This window comes from Primulina huaijiensis, chromosome 10, assembly GCF_012295235.1.
Source record: "Primulina huaijiensis isolate GDHJ02 chromosome 10, ASM1229523v2, whole genome shotgun sequence".
Lineage (NCBI taxonomy): Eukaryota > Viridiplantae > Streptophyta > Magnoliopsida > Lamiales > Gesneriaceae > Primulina > Primulina huaijiensis.
The window spans coordinates 20358280-20378104 of NC_133315.1; the positions used below are offsets into that span (position 1 = coordinate 20358280).

Below are 19825 nucleotides of genomic sequence, written 5' to 3' on the forward strand. Positions count from 1 at the left end.
TGGACCAACTTACATCGAAATAAAACTATTCCTTAACAAATTAAAATTTCACAGTTCTAATATAATATTATTCATATTTTATAATATAAATCAAATTGATTACAAATCCATTCTTTTAATAAATAAAATACTGTATAAACACCATGACACTAATTAATATTAAGAAACAACATTTAATTAGTCAATAGTTTAGTAATATTGTTGATTTAAATTTGAGTTTGAGCCAAAAATAGTTCATTAATTCTGAATCTTTAATTAGGTNAAAAAAAAAAAAAAAAAAAAAAAAAAAAAAAAAAAAAAAAAGAATTATTATCCAATGTGAAAAAGAGAAAATTCAGAAGCCGACCCCCACCTTCCTTCTCTCTCATGTAGTTACAGAAGAGACAAAAGTTTGACTTATATTTTTTTTAATGGTGATTAGATTCCGAAATACATGCAGCTAATTGAAAAAGGTTTATGAAAGAGACACTGAATCTTGGATAATTCAACCTCAAAATCTCACTATTATTCTGACCAAATCACGTGAGAAAGTGATGTAAGATATCTATCTGGTGTCAATCGAGGTTTTTACATTAATTAATTAGTTGGTGAGATTACACCATCACCTCCAACAAATTAGGACCCACCTAAATTAATATACTTTTAGTATGAATAATGACATTCAGTTACATGTAATATATAGTTCACTCAAGTTTAAAAATCCCATGATTTCAAATTGGCGCGGAGAGTCATATAATGATGCCTAGCTATTACAGATTTCGATAAAATGGCAGTTGCATTCCTTGTAAATCCAAGAACTAACTCTCCAAATAAATCAACTCCCTCCAGTAATTAAAGAGAAAAAAAATTTGGTGAGGGTTATTTGGGTGACAGATGCTGTCCTAAACAAAGAATCAAGACAAAACTCAAAAGTGTACAAAACAGAAGATGATGTACTAAATATTAACATACTAGTCAAGGGGAAATTAATGGGAGGAGAGCAAATAAACAGGGGAAATAAAGCACCTACAACTGCAGGCTCAGGGGTTCCTTGGAGTAGCATTAAAGACACTGTTTTTACATCTTCTCTACTTCTACAACCCTACTACCATATTTCTTACCATCCGAAACAAACTACGACTCCGATTTTCCTTTTTATATATATACATAAAACAAGAAATGGAAAGTATTAAGGTAGATTTATAGGCCAAAATAATGTCAAGTGCTCCATGATTTTGAATTCAAGAACATGGGTTTTGGTGGTTCTCAAGTTCTCCACCTGTTTTTGTTGATCTTTTTATTTGTAACATCTTTCTATTATACCCACAATTTGGTTGCAAAGGCCTCATTCAATGCACAAGAGTACTACTTCAACAGTGAAGTGTATTATGGAGGAAATAATGGGGATGAATTTGCTGGAAAACAAGGTAAAAATGGCTTGTTTTTGGGGAAGTTTAGAGTTATGTTGGGACTTCCAAGCTTCCAATCTTACACGTCAAGAAATGGGCATTTTGCATATCTTCCTCCATCATCATCACCTTCGCCGGCGCCCGCCTGGACTACAGCTCCGGTGGTGAACACTCACCGACACGCGCATCCGCCGCTGCATTACCACTCTTCGTCCCCGAGAGATCATAAAGAACAGAAAGAAGGAAAAGGCATGAAAGATAGAAGAATCTTGAGTGCAGTATTTGCGTCGGTTGGGGTTACCTCTATACTATGTGCAATTGGGCTCTTCTTTTGCTGCAGGAAATTCAAGAAACAACTAAAATGGAGGACCAAAAAAGGCTTATCGATGCACACAAGTGAGGCAAGAAACAAAGGTAAATCAAAGTTTGCCACTTCCCAAAGCTCAGCGAAAAAGGTGAGTTCAGACCCAGGCCCTGACCTTTTTTACCTTGATTCATTAGAAACTGCACTAAACCAAAAACATGGTTGTATCAATCCGAATTTCGATCCCGTAAAAACGGCTCTTGCTCGAAACATGTCAAATTGTTCGCATGATGAGAGTGAAGAATCTGATAAGAAAGTTGTGCATTCTGAATATGTTAGTGGTAGGTGTTGTTCAGTTGTGGAAATCACTACTGTGCATGAAATTTCTGAGTCGGTCGAGTATAAAAATGAGGACCGTCACTTTTCTTGTGGTGAAAGATTGATTACTGAAGAACAAATACATGAATTTGACGATAAGATTATCACTGAAGAATCTGATTCATCTGATGATGAATCTTTCCATTCTTTCTGCAATTCGTGTTCGCCGCAAGTGAGGGATTCCAATGCATCAGCCGGTAGCATAGGCGAATTTTTTGAAGTTACTTCTCAAGATGACCAACATAAGGAATCACTCGGTTTTAAATCTTCAGAGATTTCGAACTCTAATCCCATTTTATCAGCCCCAGGTACTCCTCACCTGCCGCTGCAACCTCCGCCACCGCCACCGCCACCGCCACCGCCTTCAGTGCCATTCATGAACGTTTCTTCATCTCCTTCATCAAGAACCAAATCCAGCCTTAAACCGTCCACATTGGTGAATTTTTCGTATTCCAAAGCTCCGAAAACAAGTCCTTCCCCACCACTGCCACCATCCCTTTTGGAAGGAAACGTTAATAATCCTCTCAAAATTCCACCCCCTCCACCTTCCCAGCACAATCAACATATGCCATCAGGAAAAGATGGCTCACCACTACCAAAGCTCAAACCACTCCATTGGGACAAAGTTAGAGCTACACCAGATAGATCAACGGTGTGGGACAAGCTTCGATCAAGCTCGTTTGAGTAAGAAACTACTCCAGACACCAAGTAAAAGTTCTATATAACTTCATTGATTTTGCTTAAGTTTATAATGATCGTGAAACATGGCATAGATTTGATGAAGAAATGATAGAGTCTCTTTTCGGGTACAACCTCCAAAATACCATCAAGATGGATGAAGCAAAAAGCAAAACTCCATCACCGAGGAAGCATGTCCTTGATCCTAAAAGACTACATAACATAACCATACTTTCTAAAGCATTGAATGTCACTGCAGCACAAGTATGCGGGGCGCTAATCCGAGGTATGAAATTTGAAGTTTTTCCATGTGTGTATGAGCGAAAAACATGAATACCATGTTTCCATTTCTTTTCTTAATTTTTTTACAAGTAGGGGATGGTCTGTCATTACAAGATTTAGAAGCACTCTCAAAGATGGTTCCCACCAAGGAAGAAGAGGCTAAGCTCTCAAACTACAGAGGAGATGTTCTTGAATTAGGATCAGCTGAGAAATTAGTGAAGGAGATGCTCAAGATACCATTTGCATTTGCAAGAATAGAGGCTATGCTATACCGAGAGACTTTTGAAGATGAGGTCTTTCATCTCATAAAATCTTTCTCAATGCTCGAGGTAATAATACAAAAGAACCAATATTCCACATTTTATTATCATCTTTATGAATTTATGAATTTTGTTTGATATTAGGAGGCGTGCAAGGAACTAAGATCGAGCCGACTCTTCCTAAAACTACTAGAGGCAGTTCTCAAAACAGGAAACAGAATGAATATTGGAACGACAAGAGGAGGTGCCAAAGCTTTCAAGCTCGATACCCTTCTTAAACTTGCTGATGTAAAGGGTACAGATGGAAAAACGACGCTCCTTCATTTTGTCGTCCAAGAAATCATGCGGTCAGAGGGCATACGAGTATCAGAAAGCATAATGGGCAGAATCAACATGAGAAGCAACACTTTAAACATTGAAGACAAGGAAGAAAACTACAGGAAAATGGGCTTAGACCTTGTCTCCGGTTTAAGCACTGAGCTATGCAATGTAAAAAAAACAGCAACAATAGACTTAGATGTTCTTGCAAGCTCGGTTACAAATTTATCCGGAGAAACGAGTAAGCTGCAACGTTTGGTTCAAAAGGACATGATAATGGAAGAAACAAAGGGTAACTTTGTTATTTCGATGAGATCATTCTTGAAGTATGCAGAAACGAAGGTGAAAGAACTGCAACAAGATGAGAATAGAGTCTTGTTACATGTTAAAGAAATCACTGAATATTTTCATGGAAATGTAAGCAAAGACGAATCGAACCCACTTCATATTTTTGTAATTGTAAGAGACTTTTTGAGTATGTTAGATCATGTGTGCAAGGAACTGAGAAGCTCGAAAACGCCTCGAAGTCCCTACCCTTTATCTGTATTCTGATAGAGTAGAAGAAGATTATGGCTTGATCTGCCATAGTTTCTCGTGTATTAATTTGTGCCCCATATTCAAATGACAAGTGAGAGTTTTCACTCTTTCCATTAGCTGAAATGGATTATTAGCATCTTCAAAAATATGTATTTGAATTTTTGAACTTGAATGTATGGAATTCTCAGCCTTCATCATGCCACAAATACATCTTTTACGTGTTTAGAATATATAACTTGCAATCAATTTCTTTATGGTGACTTCGAAGCCGCAGTCGTTATCATTCGCTATGGTAAACCTCAATACTAATGTGATAGCATGCAAATTACGTAAATAACATTGTGACAGACTTGTTTATGTAAGAAGAATCGAACTGATGACAATTGGTGAAACGTCAATTCGAATATCTAGGACCACTAGCAACCAAATTTAGTTACCATACACATTTATTTAATTCTAGACTGCAGAGCTATATTAATTGTTGCAGGGCATCACTGAGAGTTGAGAGGATTTAACCTGCTGGCAGTAAATACCTATTATTGGCTTGGTAAGAAATCTGAATTTACTAGGCCCTGCCTGATATGGTGAAAATCAGCTCTATCATTTCTGGTCAGACACATTTTTTTGGTATTGATAATTGGCCCCTACTTTTAGTCGGATGAGTTTTTTCTCTGGAAATTTGAGCTATTTCTTTGAGGTTTTGGATCTTAACTGAACGGATTTATAACATATAGTATAATGGCATTGTCTTTGTTTAAAAAATTAATACTGAGAATATTAAGATAGTATTTTAAAAGTAATATGCATAAAAAGCAAGACAGTGAAGACACTATACTTATTTTCTTGTTCTGTCTTTTTCGGTAATTTCAAAAATCAAAACTTTTTTAGCTTTAACAAAAAAGCTTCTTAAAATCAAAGGGACTGTTCCTAAATAATACAAAATTCATATGACATATTCGTAAGTCGATTTTTTTTATATAAATATTCAAATTGATAAAAAAATATTACTTGTTATACAAAAATATCTTTTTTCACTTTTAATATGAATCAAGTTGACATTCTTACAAGAAAAAATCTATAAGATCTTCTCACAATATAACTGTTCTCCAAATAGAAGTATTATTATAGCAGTATCCTAATAAAAACTTCAGCTAACTTTTGTTTTCAATTTTATTTCATATTTTTAATTATTAAAACACACTGGAAACTTGAGAAATTAAAGCAGAGGAGATCCATTACAATGGCATGCACTCTTATATTTCGTTTAAATGTACTCTTTAACTTCCCCATTCCTTGCTTCGAACGTGATTCATTGATTGCCTTTGAAATTTTTGTGCTGTTTGCATGGGAAATTCTCTTTCATATGCGCACTAAATCTGGCTGCTGCTGGCTCAGGGATTCTCTGTTCCGCTACTTCCTCAAATTCTGGCGAGGCTCCTTTTTTTTTATTCCACTAGTTTAAATTTTGTTATGCTCATTAGTTATCGATGATGATATTTTTGCTCATTACGATAGAGGTGGACGATTATCAAGGTTGATGAAATTAACTAAGTTTTTTGGGATTTTATTTTACCCATTTTCTGGACTTTTTCAGAAACGCCTGTATTGATTTTTATAGCAACGTGCATGTGCTTAAGTTGAGATTTGGGCTCTTAAGTTGGGTTTACAGATGCCTTAGGATTTGCGATATCGGGTGGTGCACATGGACATGTAACATCTTACTTGAATCAATCTAGTGCACTCTTTTTTCTGGTTTTTGGGGAACTTGCGGATGGCTAGGCACTGATCAGTTGTTCCTGTTCCTTAGGGGAGTGAATAAGGTTCCTGTCTAGTTGATCTGTCCATCTCTGGGAATTCCTCCGCGAATTTTGTATAAGGTTTGGTTATGATAATGGATAGTGATACTATGGAAGCTAGTTCTCCTAAACTGTGGGTAAAAGTTTTTGGCAGGTTTTAGTGGGATGACTATGGGTAAAAGTGTGGGGTCAGGGACTATAACAGACGAGGATGGTACTATCTTGACTTGTGCTCATGTAGTAATTGATTTCCAACGATTAAGATCTTCAACCAAGGGGAAGGCCTGCTCCCGTGCCTCCCTGTTAAGCATGGAATATTATACAGGTGAATATTTAATTTTGTGGTTGGATGGATCATACATAGAACTGTTTGAGTTGTTTTATTTAGTATGGATTACTTAGTCCATTCAACAAGCAGAACCTTGCTATCAATCACTTGTCTTCTTTTGCCCCCGTTATTGTTAGGATAAAGAGGTTTTGTCATTCAAAGACCTTTCCTTTATTTTGTGCGACTGCAGGGTAATTCTAGGGGAAATGTTTATGGAGAAATCGTTGGTGTCAATATCATGAAAGTATTGGGGGCTGACGGATTGAATTTTGCTGTGCCAGTTGACTCTGTCTCCACAATAACCGAGCACTTCAAGAGAAACGGGTGAGTAAAATTCCATTCCTCGGGCACTGATGGAAACTCTGAATATTCCATTGTCTTCTCTTTGTTCTCTCACTCTTTCCTCAACTTGTATCAAGATCTTTTCTAGATTCTCTTGGAAATTCCTCATTTTTTTTAGGTTGAAGGAACCTCTGCTGAAACTTATGCTACTGGATCCTTATTTAACGCTACCAGCTCATCCTTTTGCCTTTGTACCATTCCTTGCAGTATGGTAGTAGACTTTTCCAAACACGGTCTGTATGTCTTCATTTACCTTGTGTTGCTTTTGCCCTAATAGACGGACTTCATTTGGCTTCAAGTAACCTACCTTTGGTTGTGTGGGGAACATTAAAGTTGACTTACTCTGTTACACCACCACTGTAGGCACTTGTTAAAATATAATTATTTGTATAATAATGTAGGAGAGTTGTTTGAACGTGGCTTGGGCTGAAAATGATTGATCTCAATGACATGATCGCGGCACAATTTAAAGGACAAAAACTTAATCAGATGCATGAACTTCTATTATGTGGTGGAGTGATCAGTTTTACTTCCCTTCAGGATGGACTTGAGAAGGAATTAACCGGCAATATCAATGAGTATCAACGTTGTTGAATGATTGATTGTCTTTGAGAAATTTTGAGAAGAAATATTAAAAAAAAATACTGTTTGGACCAGGTCGGTTATGCTTATCCACATTCTTCTTGGACGTTTACCGAGTTGGGCCCAAACCCTTCAATGGGCTTACGATGTACCAATACACTTCTTAAAATGAATAATAAGAATATCACGTCGCCCATACAAAATATGATAAAAAAGGCAATGGTCTTCAATTCAGCACAGTTTAGTATCGACGGAGGCAAACAGATACTCAAAAATCCCGATCCGAACAGCCATGGCGAGAGCAAACTCAGGCCTAGCGTACCCGGAGAGATTCTATGCGGCGGCCACCTACGCTGGCTTTGCTGGATCACCCAACTCCGCCGTCGTCTCCAAGTTCTCTAATGACTCAGCTCTTCTCCTTTACGCCTTATATCAGCAGGTTTCACCGCATTACCGCCAATTCTATAAACGAATTGTTCATTTTTAGTCTGATCCACTCTTATTTCCTCAACAATGGTATTTCTGGTTTAGCTTAAAATTTGTTGGTCGTCCAAATTTAACATTGATCAAAACTCTTTGGCCCACTCGTGTCTTCATTTACCATAAAATGTCAAACCTTGTAAGTAAGTCATATTCAATCGATAAATTTATTTTCTTCTTGCTTATTTCACTTTACTTTTCCACACGGACTTGCTGTCTGTAATATCAGCCATTGGGTTCATCAAGGTTTAATCACGTTGACTATTGATGGTAGTTTATCTGATTTATTAGCCATATACAAATTTTTGGCATATATGACTGGAGCTTATAAAATAAGCTTGATCTGCATTCTCCTATTTGTTGAGTTCCTTTAGCTGTTCTTGCGCAAGACGAGAGTCGCTGGCTTTTGTGAACAATTATCTGTCTGCGTATTTGATCCTTTGTTGGATCATAATTGTGAATAATAACATTAGTTTATAATTAATAACATTAGTTTCCTATCAAAAAAAAAAATTTGTGAATAATAATGTCAATTGGTGGTCTCAGGCAACTGTAGGACCTTGCAGCGTTCCTAAACCTAGAGGTTGGAGCCCCATTGAGCAAAGCAAATGGACAAGGTCTCGGAGCTCAAACTCAATGATATTTACTCATATGCATCTGATAGCATTACTTCAACTGCTTGGTTATTTTCAGAACGAAGTTTCTAGTATATTGTTTTGTTAGTAATCTAAAAACACTGTTTGTGGAAGAGGAGAAGAGTTTTTCGAAGGAAATGTGTCTAACCAATCACTAAACGACATACAGTCATTAATATTTAGCTTAAAGAAGATTATTACAGAGACTTTGACAACAGAATCAGAAAGTAACGATTGCTAATTGTGACTGACACTCTATTGGTGAACATTTACGTGAACAGATTGCACAAGGTTTCCTCAAAGTTAAACTGTGGATGGAGTGGAATTGTGTGAAGATCCAATGAAACCTCTTCAAACATCTGATGTTAACATTGAAGTCTAACCTAGAATTTATTAATTGGGAAGTGATGTCTTGCGTTAGATTATCATGATCATGGTGGACGGTGGACCATTGTAATATGATGTTTACAATATTTACGTTTTCTATGCATCATTTGGCTGTTGCAAGTTTTGTTAAATTTCCTTTTCTTTTCATTTTTTGAAGCTGGAGCGGACTTGGAAACATGGCTTCTACAGAGGCAATGCGCCTCTTTGTTAAAATACTAGAGGTTAGTGCAAAGTCATGTGCCTACATATCACTGTGCATCTAGCAGGTAACATTTTATTTTTACCATTTCTGGAGCAGGAAGAAGATCCAGGATGGTATTCAAGAGTGTCAAACTTTGTTTCAGAGCCTGTTGTGGGAGTTTCCATGATATGAATTTCTGCCATTCTTTGTTGTTGGAGTCTTCTGTCATTGTAATTTTGATCTTCAATTGCGCTATTAAATTATGTTGCAAAACCATTCTAGGAAATTTATGTATCGTGCAAGCATAAATGGCTTGTTTTACAGTTTAAATCTTAATGAAATAGCAACAAATGCGCAATATAAATATCCTGCAAAATATGGGGATTCCCAGTCTTCTTTGAGGAATTGAAATTTTATGTAGTTTCTTATCATTGTATGTCAATTAATTTCTTTTACATTTGTACCTTGAAAATTTTAAATTCAAGTTCTAAAATTCAGGTAATCTATTCCTTCGTTTGGTACTCCATCTCTTGGCATCCTTGAATAACTCCTCCCTATCTGGCTCCACAGACGAGGGTGTCAATAATATATTAATTGCTACAAGAGGATTCATTTGAATGTCACAAAGTTGAAACTTTCATATTAAAGCGAGCAATTCAAATTATACTCTGTACATGTTGTATAGATTTATATGCCTATGTAAGAGGAGGCAGGTACTCAACTTATTGATAGTAGAGTAAAGCTTTAAAGTTCTTTGTGTATGTTGACACCCTAAACATGAATCTTTTTAGAAAGCTTGATCAGTACTGCAGGCCTTACAATATGCTCTTTTCTCTTAAAAAGTCTTTTGAGTTTATTTGTCGGACAAATATTCCTGGAGCATTCCGGTGTTGAGTTTTACTGGTTAATCACTAGTGGCAACACAGTAACCATTAATACGCATCTGCATCAACTAGTTTTAGTTCTCATCATAACAAAACATCAATCATGGTATGTTTCTAAAATGTCAGCGAGGGCGGGTCTATCATAGATTATTTCAGTTATCTCACATCTTTTTGTTTGCTGGAAATAGGTTAAGTTGCCTGATTCTAACTGTACATTTTTGTATTACTTCTCAAACAAGTAGCTACAAACAACTTCCTGGATTGCCTCTTTCTATACATCAGCTTAGTTTCTTTGATTTAAACTCGAACCATCCCACAGTCCCACAGGACAATATGGTTCTCTTTGATGGACGTGAATCCATGGATAACACTACGATCATTGTTTATTGGAATTTGGACGTAACTTTTGTCATCTCGTATACATGCATTATGCAGCTTTGGATTCTGTTGGAAGTCTGTGTTGCATTCATTTTCGAATATGCCTGGTCTTTGAATTTCTTTTTATCAGGGAACCTCTGATGTGTAAAGTTTGTAGTGGATTGTATTTATCTGCATATAGTGATTTATGCTGCTGAAGTGAGGTGAGGTATAGGCGCCAGGCTCGCGCCTTATAAGCCATTTTTCTTTTCCCTCTTTCGTCATGTTAAGAAAATCAATTTCTAGTATGTGTTACCAGTAAAAAAAAATCTGGTTCATGACTAGTTTTACCTAGTTTCCTAAATTTCTCAGAAGTTTTTCACAAAGTGATGGGAGGTAGGTTTTTGACCAATAGATAAACTTGCAAAGAAGAGGTCAATGATTATATTTCCGTGGTTGTGTCATATTTGGGGCACCAAACCAAACATTTTGAACAAATAAAGTTGCATGCTCATACCATGAAACGCATTATGGGGTGAGCTACAGAATAGTCACTATAGCTAATTGTGGTGAAAATTTTATTTTTTTACCCGTAAGTCATGTATGGAAACCAGATAAGATCACAAGGAAATCCGTTGAAGTGGAAACTTTAAGCATTGACATTACAGAATGAGTTTTTTGTTGTTGGAATTCCCATATCCACTTCATTCTGATTTTACTTTGTATTGTTCAAGTAGTGATTGTGGCTGCGTCAAGTTGTTGGAGGTCAAAGGTTCTTGGCAGTTGGGTACCACATGAAATTTGATGTGTTCTCAGGGCCCTATTTGGTGAATTATGCAGGTTTAAGGGGCATTTTGATGGATTTATTGGCATATTTTTAGATGCTATTGTAAACATTCTGGAAAAATTGGTTTGTTAGTATTTGTCTTGGGCCAAAAAGAATGCCATCAGTTCTCATATTGGTATTTTAACCTAGTGCAAGGAAGGATCTATATAGAAGTGTGCAAATGTGTCTAACCCTCTCTTTCTCTACTTATTCTATTGTATAAGTTCCAGTGTTGGGAGCTTTATTGTCGAGTTTGTGCTTCTCATTTAGTCGATGCTTGTTTCACCAACTTCCCTAGCAATACTTTCATGGATGGCGGATGCTTTGAAGCAATTCAAAATCTAGTCGCTTCATCTATATCCTTTATTTGTCTGAATGAAATAAGGTTGAAACAAACTCTTAATAGCAAATTAACTGAAGAGTGCATCTTCCTAGAATCTCCTCTACATTGTCCTTACTTCTGCTTTGAACCTTCTTCTTCCCCTGATTTTCCATTTTTACCATCTCAGCATATTCCAGAAGTTGCAGCTGTTTCTGAAAATGGAAACATCTCTCCAGAGACAAAGACTATTCCTACTGATAATGGCAGTCTTTCAGAAAATAAGGATAAAGATATTGTATCTGAAGGTCCTGGAGTAGTTTGTGTATATGACAAGTGGGTGGCACCACCAGTATCTGGCACACGACCAAAAGGCCGATACGAGGTTTGGTTTCTATTGTCCTATTATGCTCACAACGGCGTTTCTGTTGCGTTTTCCTTGGGTTTAAACTTTTATAACAACATTCGTAGCATGGAGCAGCAGTTATTGGAGATAAATTTTACATATTTGGTGGAAACCATAATGGTCGTTACCTAAATGATCTCCAGGTATTGGAATTTAAGTTTTAATACCTGTATATGCTGAATGTGTGTGAGATTCCTGTATCACAATTTAAATAACTTTCTCGTCTAGGGAAACTTTCATACAGCTGGATTAGTGATGAGCCAGAAAACTAGGAAACTTTCTGAGTTTTATTGTAGAAACACCACCGAATGTTACCAAACACTTCACAAAGTGTTTTTTGGTGTCCTATGTTCGTAATTTTTACCTTCTTGAATTTCTGTGTCATAAGCAATGCCCCATACACCTTTCTGGGGGTCAGTTGTACATGATAAGTTTCTGCTAAATTTTTCTTTTTCGGTTTCTGGAGGTACGACTTTTGTACTTTTTTTGGGGTTTAGGTTCTGGATATGAGAAGTTGGACTTGGTCCAAAGTTGAAATTCAGGCAGGCAAAGATGGCCTGCCAACTGCTTGTGCGGGCCATTCCTTGGTAAGTATTGAGATCACTGTTTAACCTTTCTGAAAAGTTAAATAATAATAATTATGTTATGATCAGTCTCGGGTATTTCAAGTTTTTCTCTGAGTTGTATGACCTATCAGCATGTCATCTCTCAGGTACCATGGGATGGAAATAAGCTTCTTTCAGTTGCTGGGCATACGAAGGATTCTTCCGAAGCATTACAAGGTTCAAAATCTTATTGCAAACCATCCAAGTATTTCATTTTTGAATTTTTTTAACTTTCAATTTTTTTGAACTAAATAGGTATTGTTTTGAAATTTACTTTTGGATTTATTTGTGTGATGCCGAAGAGATGTGTGATGATATCTGAGTAACAGTTCCTTGTTTTATTTCATCACGTAGTTGAAACAAAATAATAGGTTTTATGTCTTTGTCGTTTCAATTCACATTATTGCCGTTTATCACCATATGAACTTGAGTTTTAGACACCTGAAGTTGTTAGGTTGATGCAACAGAATTTATGTACTTATGTTTGTTGCTAGAATCCGTTATTTCAGTTGACTTCATATCAATGGGTGGTTTCTGAAGTCCATTAAGATGATTTTTCACATGATTACTGAGCATCCTCCTTACTTTAATCTGTTTTAGTTTTGCACCTCGATGCCTTATTGATACATGATTACAGTTAAGGTGTTTGATCTGCAAACTTCTGCCTGGTCAACCTTGAAGACATATGGAAAACCTCCGGTAAAAATTTCTGCCTGACAACGATAATCTTGATTTAAAGAAATGAATGAGATTTATGGTTCCCCAGTTCCGGGTTTATAATTTTTTGTACGGCAATAAATTAAGGTAGTTGCTTTGTTGATGAATTGGTTAATGTAGGTCTCTCGCGGAGGGCAGTCAGTGACCCTTGTCGGAATGACACTAGTCATATTTGGTGGACAAGATGCCAAGAGGTCTCTTTTAAATGATCTGCACATTCTAGACTTAGAAACCATGACCTGGGATGAGATGGACACAGTGTAAGATTTCTTTTTTTGGCAATTTTAAGACCTGACATTTGGCCTTCAGACTTCTATACCAATTTAAGACCTGAACATTTGGCCTTCAACTAGAATTGGGTGACCTTCATTCTTATTTCATCGTATCCATTTGATAATATTTTCCACTTACCTCGTCTCTGTTTCAGCTATAGAAGAGTAGTTTCTCATAACAGATTAGCATCTTGATTAGTCTTTGTGTATATTTTTCTCTCATCAATTCTATAGGGGGGTGCCACCTTCTCCAAGGTCTGATCATGCTGCTGCGGTACATGCAGATCGTTATCTTCTTGTATTTGGTGGGGGCTCGCATGCAACCTGCTTTAATGACCTTCATGTTCTCGACCTTCAAACTGTGAGATAAATTATTTAACCTTGTAACATTATTAGTTGTCAGAATTCGATGAATTCCTAAAATCCCAAGTTCTTCTCTATGTTTATTATATTTTGACGTTGATGTAATAGATGGAATGGTCAAGACCAATACAGCAGGGTGAGATCCCTAGTCCTCGGGCTGGCCATGCAGGTGTTACAGTTGGAGAGAGTTGGTTCATTGTTGGTGGAGGGGACAATAAGAGTGGTACCGATTTGATATCTGATTCAGTCCCTGATATTCAGAATTTCACAGCTTATTTATACGTGGACTTAGAATTTGTTTGGCTAAACTTATCTTAATAATTTTATAAGCTTTTGGAACTTGTATGATGCTTTGGTAACTTATAAGCCAGTTACATATTATTTGAAAATTAAGCTCTTGTGGCAAATAACTCCAACTTATGAGTTCTGTAGACATCTTATAAGATGATTATAAACTTTTACTCAGGTTTTTGGTGAACATTCTAATGAAAAATTGTTAAATTATAAAACTTTTGATTGTGCTATTTTCAATGAGCTAGAGCTTTGGGGTCATGTACTTTCGACATTGTCTCAGAGCTAGGAGGTCAATGGATTAAGATGCCAGGAACGCTAAATCCACATATTCTTAAGCTGGTCTTGGGTGCTTTTTTATTGCCTGAAACCTGACCAACACTCGCATGTACGTCATGGGTACTATTGCCGAACACATATTTCCTGGTTTCCGGCTTACACTTGTGGGTTGTGTTAAGTATAAATCTTTTGATTGTGTTGTCTTCCATGAGCTCAAACTTTTGGGACAAATGTTTTCAACAGAGATCTTATAATGTTTACAGACAAGATGTTAAGAGCTTATAAGAGTTTAAAAAAAGTAAAACTTACCCTTACATCCCAAGCTCCTCTCAAATTGATTTTTTTCTCCATATTTTCGTCACTTGTCTGTGCATTTTGATTTGTTTCTCTTCTGCTTGATCATTTTTTTAAGGCGACTTATTTGATGAAAACAATTTAAGAGGTTAATTTTTAAAATAAGATGTAAGAGCTTAAAATTAAAACATCTTATAATAACTTGTAAAAGCTCATAAGATTTTTAAGATAGCCAAACAAGCTCTTTAGTGGCAGTGCTTGCCAACTATCCATGGTGTGCTCTATGTAATGATTTGTATAATTGTATGTGTTGAATTTTGTGGAGCATCATGGTTTTCATGTAGTACAAGAAAAACTAGGAATTCATTAAGCTGGTAAATTATTGCATGTTGATTGAGAGATGCATCTAGAAATTTTTGAACTGGCTCCCCAGTTTTTCTCTCTTGAAGATAATTTTGGTGAGTTTCTACAGTACTGTAGTTGATCCTCATTAGTTTAATCTGAGAAGCATTTGTTTCCTTATGGTGATTTTCCATTCAAATTCAACGTTATTAATTGCAACACAAAGCTTTTAAAATTACTGTTCCAAGATTTTCGTTTTGAAGATTAGGAGTTCCAATCAAACATTGTGCCTGATATTTCTTAGGTTATGAGGGATTGATACCCCAACTGTTTTCACTGCCAAAGATCATTGCCCTCCCTCTTTTGGCGTTTGTTCTTGTTATTCATATGCAAGGTTGTAAATGGCGGGAGGCGGTGGCGGGGCGGTCACCGCCTCGGCCGCCCAGGCGGTGCCTAGGCGGTTGAATTTTTTAAAGTAATTTTTTTATAGATAATCATGCAATATAATCACAAATAATCATCATTTTTTATGTAAGATGTCTAATTAAATAATGTTTAAGTACAAAAGAACTTCATACAATATAACATCTAGATAACGTGCAAATAAATATATAAATGCAAACTAAGCGAGGTGTGCTAGGGTTTTGAGATTTAAAATTAGTTGACTTTGACTAGGTTTTTAAAATTTGTTGATTACAACTTAAAAATGTTGACTGCCTGGCCTCGCCCGCCTCCTCGCCGTCTCGCCCGCTTGCTCATCGCCTCCACCCGCCTTGACCGCCTGTCCAACACCGTATAGCTTGGGCCGTCTAAAACACCCGTTTTATGCGTAGGCAGTGCGGTCGGGCGTAGGCGGCTGCCTCGACCACCATTTAGAACACTGTTCATCTGTTGTTTCACCTGTAATTTTCCAGAAAAAAAAGATGCCGACTAATGTGAACATTCAAAGTGTATCAAGTTTCATCAATTCTCGTTCTTATCTTGAGTTAATATATTTTTCGATACTTTGGAAAATTTACTTTTTTTTTTCCTTTTTTCCCATTTTCCATCAGTATTCTTTTGAGAATATTTGTTGCTATGGAAAACCCTGGACTCATTTGTGCGATACTCTTCAAATTTGCCTCTCTTTTTTATTCATGCAGGAGTTTCTGAAACTGTTGTCCTTAACATGTCCACATTGGCATGGTCAGTTGTTACTGCAGTCCAAGCACGTGTTCCTCTTGCTAGTGAGGTATTTCACTCTGTAGAAAAATATCAATGAATCTAACAACTCTCTATGTCATGCTCCCTTTTTTATATGTTTGTCATAGTCTATATTTTGGTTGTACAACTGAATAGTGTGGATTATGCCGTGTTTATATTTGAATCCAAATGCCTCACGCCCTCACCATCATGTCCCTAGCCAAATTAATTGGCTAACAGGAGTATGGTAAGTTCAAATTTGTATCCTCTTGACCATTAAATCGAAGACTGATTAGGTGGAGATGGACCAAAAGGCATCGCTAATTAGTTTGAGGATGCAATGATCTAACCTGATGAGGTGCAGGTAGATGGTGTATTATTTTATTGTACTGATAGAAGTGTGTGAATTTGCTCATTCAGCCTCAGCTGAAAGTCTGATGGTGTGATCTTCAATAATGCAACAACTCCTTTGTTTAATTTTCTCCGAATGATTTGCAAAAGTACAAGTACTTAACGGCAAGTTTTAATGCCCTTTTCATTGCTTTTATTTGTACAATATTAGCTGTCCAATTTGCAAGTATCATTTAGTGATGTAATATGATTAATGGTTGAGCATTTTTGTGATGGTTTCATTCTATAACGTTTATCTGGAGGCATCGTCAAATATGATTAAGCTTTGCCGTCCCAGTTTCAACTAATAAGACCTACCCATTATGTAGCTTGAAGATGTCATGTTTTCCATTTTAGCTCCTTTCAATTTCCATGGTTTAACATTTGTTCAGAAAAAGTTACCATGGAAAATTATTGCCAAGACTGAAAGCTTGCACTTGATGCTAATATTTTAGAGCTAAAACTTATTTACTATGTTTGGTTTCATTTTTTATGTTAGGAGAAATATTTTGGGAAAAGACTTTGTGTGATGGATATATGGGACAAAAAAGTTAGCTTGAAATTATTTTCCGAGTGGATAATTTTTTTACCATGCAGGTCAAATTAAGTAAGAATTTGTTTGGTAAATATTATTAAAATATATCCGAATTGATATTTACGTTGGTAATGATTAGGAGCTAGATATTTTAAAAATAAAAATGAGTGTATTAGATTGAAATATAATACAACAATAGAGCAGTTTTTGGCAGTGCCATATAGTTGAATCAAGTGAAATGATTTGTTGGTTGGTTCAAAATTGATGAAAATATATCTGGGAAAATAGATTTAAAATGAGTTAATTGTATTTGATTTTATTCTTGGGATTGTGAATTGATCTTACGTTTTAAAGGTAACTCCTCATTCTTTTTCATTTCTAAATCAAAGCACCTGTTTATTTGTACTGAAAGAAAGATGCTTTTTTTCCTACTTCACTGAGAAAATTCCACAAGGACTCTATGTTCTTGAGAGAAAACTTGGATTCACTCCAAAGTAGCTAGATGGAAAGGAAGACATGACTGTTCTCTGTAAAGAACTATTGTATGTTCATAATTTCTTCTAGCTTCCATTTTTCTGAATTTACTTCAATGGCTCTTAGATATGTTCGTACTTTGGAGCAATCTTTTAAATCTATGTCATGCATGAAAAATATTCTTTTCTTAATTGCACATATGTGTTAAACCATGAACCTCTTCATGGAAGCCATCAATAATGGTACTGAGGCCCCTTGGTGAAGGAACCTTCCATTAACCGTTTTGGGTTGAGAATTTCTCCCTGTACGTAGATGTTGGTTTTCTTGATAATAAATTGGATGTCAACTAACAATCAATCCATCGGATGTGTGGATACAACAGAGTTTTTGTTTATTCATGACTTACAAACGAGTTTAAATTTCTGTTTTTAGGGTTTGAGTTTGGTAACGAGTTCCTATAGCAGCGGAGATATTCTAGTTTCATTTGGAGGCTATAATGGGAGGTACAACAATGAGGTCTGATAGTCCCTTGTTTCCCCCCCTTTTTTTGGCATTTGAAAGGAGTTGAACTTATTCAATAATTTCATATGGTTTTGCTTGCTGCAATTAGGTCCATGTACTTAAACCGAGTCATAAATCAACTTTACAATCAAAGATGTTGGAGAACTCAGTGCCTGATAGCTTATCAGCTGTTCAAAATGTCACCAATGCTACTAGAGATGTGGAGTCTGAGTTTGAGACTGGCCAAGAAGGAAAATTAAGAGAAATTGTTATGGATGATGTTGCATCAGAACAAAGGGTATGTGCTGTTGATTATTATTAATTTACCATTATTTCTCAGATGTATTCCCTTATAGCCTTGACATCGGTTAGGTTCCAATTTTTGAACCCAAACTAATTTTGAATTTTTACTGAAGAAAAAAACATAGCTCTGGGAAGTCTTCAAACCAATTAAACATGTTACATCTTTCTATCATTACGAAATATGATATGTCCAATCTTTTTTAGTGTTCTGTGCTACATATTGCATCTTTTTTTCTTTTTTCCTTCAAACTAATAATTCTCTTTTTGACCTATATCATTTTGATATTTCTGCATAATATTTACGATATTAATGTATGTGAATAATGGTATAATGAAGAGGCAGTATGACAAACACTAGACTGTATATATTTAGCGTCATTAATTACTTTTAATAAGTGAAAGCTTATCCATAGATCGCCCATTGTTGCTTCTCTGCAAGATTTGGAATCAAACCATATGTTTTAAATTCCAGTTCTATTTGTGATTCTTGAGCCTAAACCAGAGAATAGTTTCTTTTTCAGTGTTAGATGGTTCCAATCTCAGGTTATGATTCAAAAATCGTACAGTGGTAGGTCCTATTCCCATTGATATCGTCTCTCTGATAATAGTGAAACTTATATGCACTAAAATGGCTGGGTGTCGTTTTTTATTTCATTTATAATTATATTTTTTCGAGAAGTAGAATGCACATTGTTTCTCGTTGATTTTGTGGATCTGAAGGGTAGTTTACATATATTTTGTCTATTATTTTAACTTTGTTGATACTGAGATAAACCTCTTCCTTGGTTGTCTTGAATATGCACCTTTTATTATGTCCTACTGATACTTGTCTCGCAATATTTACACAATTGTGAAGATTGCTGCTGTCATTATTTTAATTTCTTCAGTGTAGTTGCTTAAAACTTTGGTGATGGTATTTAACTCTTATTTCTGTAACACCCCTTCCTGAAGAATTTCCATATCTATGTTTTGGTCAGGCTACCAAGGGTGAAGAAACAAACAAAAATCTTCTTTCATCCCTTAAATCAGAAAAGGAAGAACTACAATCTTCTCTCTCAAAGGAGAAAATGTGGGCACTCCAACTGAAGCAAGAATTGATGGAATCAGAAACTCGCAACATGGATCTGTACGAGGTAAAATCTTGATTTCTCAATTATATATTTGAAGTAGTATTGGATTGTTTTTCTTTCAAGCCCATAGTGTGGGGGCCTTCAATGAGTTTTAATTATTTCACACCTGTTCTTACTTTACAAAAAAATTAACAGAAAGTTGTTTAAAAAATATCTGATTTAGAGTCTCGTAAACTATTTCAAATTCCTCTTACAAATAGGATCGACTCAACAGTGAATAATACAAAATTGAGTCCTATAAGTTTACAAGGTGATTCTCAACTTGTACCGTTGTGTCTTTGGTTCAAGAGATGAGTTTCAGGTTTGTAATACTTTGGCCGACTTAACAATGAGCATCCGGTGTAGGAATTAATGATTTTTCTATTATCACTTCCTGAATCCATTACGCATAGTTCAACACAAGTATATGCAAAAGGATACACCGGCGACTTCTCACGTCCTTATTTTACGATAATGAATGACCGAAGTTCAGAGAAGAG

At 36.0% G+C, this 19825-nt stretch overlaps 2 protein-coding genes and 1 long non-coding RNA gene across 3 annotated transcripts in view; all 3 read left to right on the plus strand.

Moving 5' to 3' along the window:
• The first annotated feature begins 961 nt into the window (after nt 1–961).
• On the plus strand, nt 962–4342 carry LOC140985637 (formin-like protein 11). Its single transcript, XM_073453505.1, has 4 exons — nt 962–2754; nt 2844–3034; nt 3124–3359; nt 3435–4342. Exons 1-4 carry the CDS (start codon nt 1229–1231, stop codon nt 4158–4160), a joined length of 2679 nt encoding a protein of 892 aa, XP_073309606.1. The 5' UTR covers nt 962–1228; the 3' UTR covers nt 4161–4342.
• A 1944-nt stretch (nt 4343–6286) lies between these two features.
• Nucleotides 6287–7159, plus strand: LOC140986582 (uncharacterized). Its single transcript, XR_012176951.1, has 3 exons — nt 6287–6593; nt 6730–6928; nt 7016–7159. It is a non-coding gene; the product is annotated as an uncharacterized lncRNA (long non-coding RNA).
• A 249-nt stretch (nt 7160–7408) lies between these two features.
• The window catches only part of LOC140986581 (acyl-CoA-binding domain-containing protein 4-like), an 18945-nt gene continuing 6528 nt past the window's right edge, over nt 7409–19825 (plus strand). Inside the window, exons 1-17 of the mRNA XM_073454885.1 lie at nt 7409–7632; nt 8220–8290; nt 8853–8916; nt 8994–9053; nt 10658–10676; nt 11463–11647; nt 11734–11811; nt 12166–12255; nt 12381–12450; nt 12911–12972; nt 13111–13250; nt 13497–13623; nt 13734–13848; nt 15974–16062; nt 17845–17928; nt 18023–18211; nt 19194–19349. Of these exons, the coding sequence (XP_073310986.1) occupies nt 7486–7632; nt 8220–8290; nt 8853–8916; nt 8994–9053; nt 10658–10676; nt 11463–11647; nt 11734–11811; nt 12166–12255; nt 12381–12450; nt 12911–12972; nt 13111–13250; nt 13497–13623; nt 13734–13848; nt 15974–16062; nt 17845–17928; nt 18023–18211; nt 19194–19349 (1746 nt within the window). The 5' untranslated portion in view covers nt 7409–7485. The remainder of the gene's footprint in view (nt 7633–8219; nt 8291–8852; nt 8917–8993; nt 9054–10657; nt 10677–11462; nt 11648–11733; nt 11812–12165; nt 12256–12380; nt 12451–12910; nt 12973–13110; nt 13251–13496; nt 13624–13733; nt 13849–15973; nt 16063–17844; nt 17929–18022; nt 18212–19193; nt 19350–19825) is intronic.

What these genes read in the sequence shown, in the direction of transcription:
- LOC140985637 (XM_073453505.1), top strand. Translation starts at nt 1,229, where the DNA reads ATGGGTTTTGGTGGTTCTCAAGTTCTCCACCTGTTTTTGTTGATCTTT. An exon ending in CTTCGATCAAGCTCGTTTGA is followed by an intron (nt 2,755 to 2,843) that starts GTAAGAAACTAC and finishes AACATGGCATAG; the next exon opens with ATTTGATGAAGAAATGATAG. An exon ending in AATCTTTCTCAATGCTCGAG is followed by an intron (nt 3,360 to 3,434) that starts GTAATAATACAA and finishes GTTTGATATTAG; the next exon opens with GAGGCGTGCAAGGAACTAAG.